At 46.9% G+C, this 11082-nt stretch overlaps 1 protein-coding gene across 3 annotated transcripts in view; it reads right to left on the bottom strand.

The window, feature by feature from the left end:
• Positions 1-266: 266 nt before the first annotated feature.
• Positions 267-11082, bottom strand: part of SUSD6 (sushi domain containing 6) — an 87706-nt gene continuing 76890 nt past the window's right edge. For all 3 annotated transcript variants that reach the window (XM_054197955.1, XM_054197957.1, XM_054197956.1), the window contains 3 exons: positions 9856-9994; positions 8172-8593; positions 267-6340 (listed from right to left, as the gene is read on the bottom strand). In XM_054197955.1, coding sequence (XP_054053930.1) covers positions 6315-6340; positions 8172-8593; positions 9856-9994 — 587 coding nt within the window. In that variant the 3' untranslated portion in view covers positions 267-6314. The remainder of the gene's footprint in view (positions 6341-8171; positions 8594-9855; positions 9995-11082) is intronic.

The raw sequence follows: 11082 nt of genomic DNA, 5'->3' as shown, positions 1-11082 counted from the left end.
AGACCGCACAGACGACGTTTTATCCGGGGGAGCAGAGGAAGGGACAGAGCACTTGCAGGGCTCTGACCCCCGCCACGAGTAACCTGCCGCGTCTGCGCCCGGCGCTGCGGAAAGCAAAAGCAAACAAGTGCCTCGTCCGGCCTCACCAGGGGACCTCACATAGAAGGCTCTGCACCACCGCAATGCTTTCACCAATCATCCGCTACATCGCCAGCCCGTAAGGCCCAAGCAGTTAAAAAAAACCAAAAAACAAAACACACAAGAGATTACAGATTCACTTCAAAAGAACTTTTCTTTTTTTTTTTTAATTTAGAAATGCAGTTATATACATAGAACAATTAAATTAAACTTTGTACAAATATTAAAATACTATCTTCACACCCACTGCAATGTACAGGATACCAGAAAATATATATAAAATAAAGCAAAATAAAACCAATTGAGTGACATCCTGCACAGCATCAATTCTGCTTTTGTTTTTAAATCCCACATATATATGGAGTACCATTCTGCAAATAATTCCATAGTGGTGCAATTCAGATGAAAAGAAAACACATACAAGGAAAGAAGAAAAGATTAATGCACAAAGGCAATCAAGCTCCCCTTGCAACTACCAGCAGCCTACCCACCGTGTCAGAGGACGTCTGCTTCAGGGACAACTTCACTTCATTTTCTTATGGAAGGAAGCCAATTTGAGAACCAGAACTGAAACATTTTCCAGCACAACTCAGTTGCCTCTGTCCTTGCTTACCCCAGGGCAGAAGCAAAAGCAGAGCTTACAGAAAGCATGTGCAAAGCATCAGTAGAACCTGTTTCGGTGGGTACATGTATCTGTACACCACCTGCAGAGGGTTGAGTTCGGAAGCGGTGCTGAGCCCAGGGCCCCAAAGAGAAGCGTGGGAAGCAGCGTGCTCTGTCCTGCTGTGGACGGGCAGGAGGAGGGGATGGAGGATTGAAAGGGGGCTTATTTCCTATATAAAAATATGCTTTAAAATGAAGCCTGCTCTAGGAAACCTCTCTGCGCTTTCAAAGTGTATCGTAGAGAATACGTGTTTTCTAAGAAAGTTCTTCTGCGAGCAAAGGTGTTCACAAAGAGCAAGTTCAGTCTGAAGTTCCCTGGTAAGGACTGAAGGGCGAGGATGGGGTGAGGCAGGATGTGCAAAACGGATGGGTTTTATTGCATTTATATACAGAAACCAGAAAGTGAAATTGATTTAATAAGTTAACCGGAGAGAGTAATAAGGCAGATTTTATTTATTTTTTTTTAAACAACTGCTATCAGAACAGTAAAACCAGGTTCTGCAAACATGTTCTAAAAAGGTCAGCAAGGAAATCTCAGTGTGTCCAACCAGTTGTACGTTAATTTTTTTTTTTTCCTTCTCATATAGCAAGCCTGCTGGTGTCTGCCAAATCATTTAAACAAACCACGAGCTTCCTTACAACCCGGCCACAAAGGCATCAGCCCATCAGCCTGCAGCAAACCTCTGCTTTCAGTCACAGCTCTTCCTCACCCCCCACCTTGTGTTCCCTTTTCTGTACTGCAAATGATTTCACCATCCCAGATTATTTCCAGTGGCTGAGCCTGTTGCTTTCTTAGCCCCACTTCTCACTATTGACCCAAGTCATCCACCTCTGGGAGCATCTTAGGATGTTGTCTCCCCAAACAAGTGGAACAGATTTCTTCCTAACACATCTGACTTCTTTGTGTGTCGAACGGTCAAATACAGGCCTCAGGTGCTTTAAAAGAACCACCACACTGGAGCTGAAAGGCTAAGGAGAAACCTCAGGGGAGACGTCCAAGGGGTAAACAATGAGCAGCATGCTCACTGAGCAAGCCTTCTTCTACACAGCAAGTTCCCTGGTGGTTAAAAAAAAAAAAAAATAACCCCAAAAAAAACAAACCCCAAAAGGATAAAAATGCATTAAACTCTTCTCCCTCCCAAACTCCTGAAGTTTTAACTCAGCAACAACTCCAGAGACTCACATGCTGCAGCACGTCTCTCCTCCAGACTTCATTTTTTACCTCTTCTACAGTTAATGACGGGGAGATGCAAGCTATTCAAAACCCGAACGCACAGAACCACTTCTCTCGCCAGGGTCGCTGACCCCCTCCAAGGTGGCAGGAGGCTCCGACACAGCCCAGGCCGGCTCATCCTTTGAGCTGAGCTTCATGGTGCCGATGCCGAGAGGCGGCTGCCCCGACTCCCCCAGGGGTTACTGACACCTTCACTTTCTGGTTCTCTCAGACTGGTCCCAGCTCTGCAACGCCCAGGCTGGGAACACTGCAGTAGGTTGCATTTTTATTAATTTTTTTTTTTTTTTTTAAAAAAACTATGCAACTGAAAGGGAGCAATGAGGTTATTTTTTATTGCACATAGTACTTTGAATTTCTTAAATGCCCTTTTAATTTTTTTAACCTATCAGACTCCAAAAATAACAGAAACCTTTAAAATAAGTGCTATTTTTATTTTTCCAACGTAATTAAATCATTTTAATGTTCTTGAATATCACAGGATCCAGCACGTAGGACAGAACATGAGATGATTGTCGGGAGCGTTTAATAAGAAAAAATGCCTCCCTTTGAATTCTTTTACCAGACATGGGTGGAAAAAAACAGTAAGGAGGCTGTGACCCCGTGAGAAAAAAGAACTAAAACGAAAGAAAAAAAAAAAAAATCATTTACTGTTGTTACATCTTGTAAGGCTGAGCCCCTGTGTTACCCACCCACCACACTGAGATCCAGGCTGCACCGACCCACGGCACCAGCCAAAGAGGACACACTCTGCTCAGAAGTGACGAACGCTCCCGAGACAGAGCAGAGCTCACGACTGAGGGATCTTTACGCCTCAGCACTCGCTCCCGTAAGTAAAGACAGGACTGTGCAATTTAGCTTTTCCTAAATCTCTGCCCAAAAGACTCCCCCATCCTTCAGCCTCTGCAGAATGAAAAAAAAAAACATGAATGAGTAACAATCACTTGAAAATCAGTGAGGTGAGGCCTTGCTCCCCCTCCTTCTCCCCCTTGGAAAAAAATCATCAAGCAGTCATCTCCCAGGTTCCTCCCCAGCCACAGTACCTCATTTTATATGAAAATAAACTCTAAAGCCGAGAACTTGGGCAAGAGGAATGTGATGCCCCCAAACTGGTTTTCACGTTCTGGCTTGCAGAACGCTCCCCCACCGGTGTTGCTGCAGGGAACAGGCTCTTCTGCAAGCGCTGGAAGCATCAGCTGGGGTTACCAGCCAGCACAGCGGAGACTGGCCTGGGAGCTGCTGGTTTACCCTCTCAGCAAGCCAACAGAAGCTGCCTGTTTATGCCTGATCACAAGATCCACGCTTGCATATTTCCCTCCACCTCCGCATTTCCCCCCCTCCTTAGTAAAGCTATTTCCCACAATTTCTATAAATGAAACAAAATCAAAGCACTGCCTCTTCTGTCCAGCTTGCTTCCTCCTCTTCCCCACCCAAATTAAATTTTCTCTCCCAAACCGGCAACTATTTGCTCTACAATAGCAGGGAGAGGAGGCAGGGCCACACAATACGTGCTTTCTGCCGGCGGAGCAGGCGCTCGTCCAGGGCAAGGTCAGGCCTCAGGATCAGCTTCCAGCTTCGTTGTGGGATTCTCCCCCCAACCCGGTGCTAACACTGGGTTAAAGGACTGTCCCTTGCAGGAAGACAAGCACGAACGTGACTTCTACACCCTGATTGCTGAGGGTCAGTTTGAGCAGACAGGACCTTAAATGCATAAAGAGCAACTCCTCTAGCTCTGAGCTGGTTAGGTAGCAGGAAAGAAGTCACATATCCTTCCCTCCGCACTCCTTCAGCCTTACCACTACACACGCTTGATCCCTCCATCTGCCCTGATGAAACCAATGAATGAGACAATTTGCTCAAGCTTAGACCATTTCCAAGGTAGGAGTCAAAAAACTAAATACAAACATTTTGCGCTTATTTTTTAAAATTCCAATAGCAGATGTGTAAACAGCATTTGCCCTCTACAGTACTTGCAGCTCAGACACCCCAGCCCACTGTACAACGACATGGGATTTTCATCACCCAAATCAAACAAAAAAAACCCAAACCAGCTTTATCGAATCCTCGTGTTAACGCAAGGTAATACGAGCAATAGGGAAGGAAGTTTAAAACACTGTATTTTTAAATTAACAACATCCCTCTAAAACAAGGATAGGGAAAATAGGATTCTCTCATCCACAGGCACACACTGTCCCAGGTGTCCTGGGATTTAACAGCTAATCAGGAACAGGAACAGCGGGCGCATGGCTGGACACTATGGCCAATCCCCATTTCCAGGAATTGGAGCTAAGCCACAGTGATTTTACACATAAAGGTGTTGCGCCACTTTTACCGAGTGCTGTGACGGTATGTTCCTGAAACAACAAGGATGAGGATGGTGAGGATCAAAAACCAAAAGCAAAGCAGCAAAGACAGCATCCCTATTTACCTGTATATTGCCACATGATGTATAAGGCCATGTCATTTTGCTCCACCAACTCAAAAACTTAGCAGCTTCTCACAGGGCAAACACTCCCCTAGTTACTTCAAGACGGTTACGACAAGGTACATGCATCTAAAGCCAACTCTTCTTGCTGAAACCAATACCAGGGAACTGGTCCAGACCTCCCTGGTGAAGAACCTTACAACCACCACAACACTTTTGTGACTGGATTATCTACCCCAGACGAATGCGGCTTCCTGCAAAAAGAGAGTCCTGTTAAGAGCAACCAGGATGTTCTGAACTGCCATAGATAACTGTGGGGGGCAGAGGTATTCATATTTTGGGGTTTTTCTTTTCCCTGCTACCAGAACTTGAAACAATCTTCAAAACTTAGGTTCAGGGATAAGCTATGGTGTCCTCTGGCACTGCTCTCACTGTAGCCCTCACAGCAACAGGCAACTGTGTTGTATTTAGGAGACACTTTATAAATGCCGGACAAGGAAGATGCTCTTCTCTGTGGGCCCACTGAAGCCCATTAGGGGAAAAGAGCAGACTCTTGCTGTATGAAGCTAGGAAGACACTAGCCTCTGAGATGGTAGCTACCCAGGGTTCAAGTACCAAGGTACCTAAGTGTGGCTGGAAAGGTAATTTGGGATTGCACCAATGGCATGGGCATTCACTACCTGTGGGCATTTTTTCTCTTGATATTTTCAAACACCTGAACCACTTCCAGATTACATCTGAAAAGTGTTACCTCTGCCTGAAGATCTGACCAAAAGGAACCTCAGCTTTAGTGCAGTATCACCTTAATTGAAAAAGCTTTGAGGCATACAGCTTATTCAGAAGAGCAGGGCCACAAATTTGGCTCCAATCCTGATGCCTCAATGAACGGGGCTAACTCCTAGGTTAACACAGCGTTGGTTAACTGAAAGTCACATCCTCCAAGCTTTCTGGACCTTGCTACCCACAGGCCATTCTCCAAGGCTCTTCTACAACCTAACATCAGGAGCTGCTCTGGCACCAGACCAAAGCTGAAAGGGTTGGTTTATTGGCAGTACAGTCCCAGTCCCAGCTTCTAGAAACACAGCATAACTAAGTGGGCTGCACAAGTAGAGAAGGAAGGAGGAGACAAAAGCAATTTTGAGGAATGGACTCCTGCAGAGAGTTTTTGAGAAAGGGTCGGAGGGCATTCCTACACATTGGACTTCTCAGCCTTCAGCGCTCTAGCAATTCTCAATGAACTGTTATTGCACAGCTAAGTTGTCACACAGCCCATCTCATTTGAGGCGCTTCTAGACATCACAAGCCGCCCCTTAACTGGGATCCCTCCCAAGCCCAGCTTCAGTCCCAGTGAGGCGTTTCGTCCTGCCCTATCACAAAGAGGATGCTGGAAGAAGAGCCTATATAACATATATACGTATATATAAACTGTGTCTGCACCCAGTGAGCAAGCGGTTTTAGCCCTTGCTCTCCGGGCAGCAGAAGGGCTAGAGAGGCTGATAAGCTGCAACAAGCCGGTGTGAGGAGGAGAAAGGCACGAGAAAAGAGCAGCTCTTCAGAGACTGCTGTCAAACATCTGGCTGGGGAAGAGGAGAGGAGAGCTCAAATCCACTCTGTTCCTTGAGCCCCTGATGCAGATGGAATGGGGAAGCCAGCGCTGCACCAGCCCCACTGGTGCATCCAGGAGGCAACCTGGCGACATCCTTTGGATCTTCAGCTGAGGGCGTCTCTGCTTGGAGGTATCCAGGGTACAGCTCGCGAGGACGGGGAAGGCTGCACAGAGTGCTTCTGTCCTGAAGGCAGGGGGAAGGGAGGAGGAAGAAATCCAAGAGGGAGAAGGCTGGACAAACACAGCAGGCCTCATGCTTCCTTCAATAAGGGAATATCTGAATGGTGGGGGAAGAAAAAAAGAAATAGTTGTCAAACTTTTGCAGTTCAATGCACACCAGAATAACCACCGTTGAAAGCAAGACAGGCTCCCAGTTCCATAATGTTATAATGCAGTGGTCTTCCTGTCATCACAACACAGCAGAAGGTTCTCTGGAGGGCTCTGCTCCAACCTGCCCCTGTGAGCAGAACCAGCGCCAGCTCCAGCCTTGAAAATCTCCACGGACAGATAACTCCATCACCTCTCTGGGTGCCCGTCTGGTCCTGCACTACTCTCCTAGCACAAAATATTACCCTAATGCCCAAACTGAATCTGTCAAGTTACAGGTTGTGGACACTGCCCCATGATATATCATCTGGATGAGAAGAGTTTGGCTTTGTAGTCTTTTCACCTCCCTGTAAAGTAATTGTAGTCAATTGCTGGCTTGGCCCTCAGCTGCTGCTTCACCAGATTAAAGACGCCCAGCTCCCTCAGTCACTACCCACAAGCCCCTGGCTATCTTGGCAGGCCTCCAGCAGAGCCCATCCAGTTTCTCCACATCTCTCTTGAACTGGGGACTCCACAACAAGGTACAACATTCCCAGTAAAGCCTCACCAATGCTGTTTGGGGGAAGCTAATAAGTTCCCTTAAGAATAACTTCCCTTCCTTCCCACAACCTCATCAATTTTTTTAGTTCCTCTAAATGTCCAAGCCATGTTTGTTACTGTGACAGGGATGGCTGGAGATCCAAGGATCACACCTGCCCTTATCTAACTTGAGGAAACGTAACCTCCTCCAGCAGCTGCAGCTTCCTCATCTTTGAGCCACAAGCACCAGCTTTATGGTCCCTCCTGCTGCAAGGGGCAATCTGCTACTGTACAAGCCTTAGAGGCAATACATGTTTCAGGCAGTGATAAAAATGAGACAGTGCAGAGGTAACATCCTCTGATTTCTACAATGCGGACATTTTTTGTTAAGCTCCACTTTTGGATTTCTGCTGTTTACGCACTTGAGGTTTAATGCTCATCTCAGGACATGTTGCCATTTCCGCCCTTTAGCAGAAATCCCCTTTAACTGGTTTTACTGCAAGGGTTCTGGATGGCATTACAACAGCCTTAGGGCTTGGCAGCAGGGAAAGGAGAAGTTCTGCCCTGAACTATCTACAAGCCAGTTACGCTTCTTGCCTAAGACACGGCAGTCTCTGCAGAAGCAATCTTAAGCTGCAGCTTCACATCAGCTCTAGCATTGTAAAGCCACTCCTTCAGGGCAGAACAGAAGTCAAGAATGCAAGATGCAGTAACCGTTTTAACAGACTTGCCCCTCCATCCTGTACTTTAAGTTCAAGCACATCCCTTTTAGGTTTTCTCGCATGCCAAGGCTGCGGCACTGTATGCACTGTGGCAGCAAGCTGCTCACTAAAACAGTCTAAAAATGAAGCCGCCCAAATATCACAAAGGGTTTGTATTCCAAGCATATCCTCCCACTCCCACCACCTTGTTTTCCACAAACACAGATATTTTACTGCATTTGCACTATGACACTGGAGGCTGGCGTTGCTCTGTAAATCCTTTGCTAAAACAGGAGCAAGCAGCAGAACCCCGACAGTCCTTCCAGACTGCCCTAGGCTCCCAGTCTGAGAGCACCGCATACTTCTGAAGAAGGTATTAAAATACTGCTTGCACATTTAAGTTGTGAAACATGCCACAGAGACTGGGACACCTCTTCTCAAAAGCTCCTCTGGTGCCTGACATACACAGGGGCATTCCTTGCCATTTTCATCCTAGGTAGTCAGCTGCAGAACCTACTCTTACAAGGGTCTCCTTCAGTGCTCCTTGCCCAAGTAACGTACCATCTGTGTATTCCTCGGAGGAAGTGAGTGATAAAAGGCTCTGTATGTCACTGCTTTCTGAATCTTGGACCTCTTTGTGTACAGGTCTACTGCTAGCCATGCCAGCTACCCAGGAAGAGGTAGCAGCCTGATGCACAAGAACAGTTTCAGAGCGCTGAGAGCCACTGGCTTCACACAGTCCAGAATGTCCAGGGGCTTCATCTTCTCTCTCAAGGCTATTGCGAACCCCTTGGTCCTGCTGCTGCGTCTCTCTGGCTCCATTCTGCCCAGCTCCCTCCGAGAGCACAATCTGCACTCGGGAGTCCGAGGGTGGAATGCAGTTCCCCGTGCTGCCATACACCGCTTCTTCATAGGATGGCAAGGCCACTTGGACACCATCCACCATGATGGAGACCTGATCTCCAGACACACCTTGGTCTCGCCTCAAAAAAGGAAACACAGAGCGGGGGAAGGGGGAAAAATAAAAATCAAGTTGAGCATTTACAATTTTATACATATTACCAAGAACTCCAGCAACCTCCCACAGCAGAACTCTAACACTCACCATTGAGAGGTCAGAACAAACAGGAACATGAACGGTGGTATAACAAGGTCAAGCAATCATAGCCTTGCATCCCTACTATGAATTGCCATAAACAGGAGCAGAGGCTGCAATTCACAGTGCCCGATAGATTTAGCAGCAAGCGCTGAAAAGGTTACCATGCCTCCCACCTCACCTGCCTCCATAGCTAAATCTGACAAAGATCATGACTCCGAGCCCTCTGCTGTCACAGCTTGCAGATAAAAAAAGAGCTCTGACCACCGCTCATTTCAGCTTGTTACACTGCTGTATTCCGCAACCACCAGCTCCGCTGCCCGTTCTGCCACCTTTGCTGCTGGCAAGAGAACCTTTGGCGGGGTGGGGCAGACAGCTCTTCAATTGGCAGAGTGTGATTCACCCAGGCTCATGAGTCAGAGTCCAAGATTGATTTTTTTTTTTTTTTTCTTTTCCAGTGGTTTGGACTTCTTCAGAAAAGGGCACACTCCAGAGCTCCACCTCCCAGACTCCCTGCTGCTGTACAGCCACGTCTCTGCTCTTATTTAAGGAGTACCAGTAGCTGATTTGGAAGAGAGAGTCCACAGTGACTTTGTTGACCTCAGTTGGCAGCAGTGTTACAGCTGAGGCCCTCCCCACATCTACAAACCCCTGGCCAGGAGGGTTCTCCTCCCATAGAAAGGAACAATAGCAGATTTGCATGTGTATCTAATCAGCAGTTTCAGGATTTGCATGTGTATCTAATCAGCAGTTGTCAGAATTTCTGTCCATAGGATCTCACAAACAGACTGCAGGAGGTACATACATCCATATACCCAGACACATACTTCAGCAGCTACCCAAAGCTGGAAGCGGCAAGAGATTGATCTATAGCCAGAGTAGCAGAAATCATAACTTTTCACATTCAAGGCCAAGAAGAAAGAGCAAGGAAACCACTCATCAGATGGCATGTTAGAACAGGGACTGCAGCTGGGTATCGCAGACAACCATTTCAGACCACTACTGGACCACGGGACAGAGGTGCCACTGAGGTGATCAACGCAGGAGCAGAGAAGTGAGGAGATAAGTTGCTCTAAAATGAAAACCTAAACCAAGTACTGGCTGCAAACAGGATGCCTCTGAGCCCCTCCAGCCCTCAGCTACACTTACCTGCTATGATGGAATGACTTCAGCTTTGGCTGCAGCAAAACAAACAGCACAACTAAGAGCAGAATCAGGGCGACGGAGCTTGCTGTGGAGGCTACTATGGACAGCGTGGGTACTCCAATTGTTGGAGGAGAGTCCTTTTCTACAAAACCAAGAGGAACACAAGGTAAAATGATCCACTCTCTTAAATCACTGCCATAGGGAAGGAAAAAAAAACAAACCACACTGCCTGCCCTCAGGAATTATACTTGGTGCACATGTTCAGAGTTCAAGCTGACACCTCTCCATCAGCTGTAAAGGGAACCTAAAACAAAACGTGCACATATAACGGTCCTTTGGAAAAACACAAGGCAAACAGAAGAGCAGTGCAAGGAGGCCACAGGAACTGATAGGTGGTGGTAAAGGTCACGTTATATAAAGATCTGGCTGAGCAAAAGCTAAAAAAATGTCCTGATGTCATCAGCAAGGCCAATAATTGTCTAGTACAATAAGCAGGATATTTTAGACCAAACAATAGGAAAAGTTCCAAATAACAGCTTTTCTTGGCTAATAGAGCAGTCTCCCAAAGGAAGGGGTGGAAGTCACCTGGCTGGGTATGTTTAAGATGCAGCAAGCATTCAGCTTCTCTCTCGCATTCTCTCTCACAGAAACATATGCCAGGGAACAGACAGAGAAGGCAGATGTTCCCCTCAGGATGCTGAGTTTTCAGTGTTAGATACAGGCACCCTGTTCACATTACTCCTCCCCATCCTTCCTCAGCTGTGCTGTGTGACTGTACAGGAACCGATTTGGCTTTTTAAGGTCCCCTGCAAGACAGAAATAAATTGGGAGTGGAGAGAGAATGGCCCGGAGCTGGTATTGTTAAGCACTGCATATCATGCCTAGAATGCTACACTAGCCCTTTCACCTCCCTAGAGCAAATAAATGTCTGTATATGTGTTGCTTCTATCCCTGATTTATGTCTTTGGTAGAGACCTGAAAAACCTCGCTTCCCCATTTGCAAATACTATTGGGCATTTCACATTCAGGACATTCCCACCTATCAAATCCTCGATTCTTTTTAGCTACATTCAACACATTCTTCGGGAGCGCAGCTCCCAAACTGCAGGAGGATGCAGGACACACCTGCAGGTAAGGATGAGGGTAAGAAGAGCACGCAAACAGAAGAAAAAAGCTGAAGGACCACTGTTTTTAAGAGTACCGCCTGAAATCTACGTCCAAAAAAAGGCA

Source organism: Rissa tridactyla, chromosome 4 (genome assembly GCF_028500815.1).
Source record: "Rissa tridactyla isolate bRisTri1 chromosome 4, bRisTri1.patW.cur.20221130, whole genome shotgun sequence".
Taxonomy (NCBI): Eukaryota; Metazoa; Chordata; class Aves; order Charadriiformes; family Laridae; genus Rissa; species Rissa tridactyla.
Note: the sequence above shows the minus strand (reverse complement) of the source record. Positions and strands in the feature narration are given on the sequence as shown.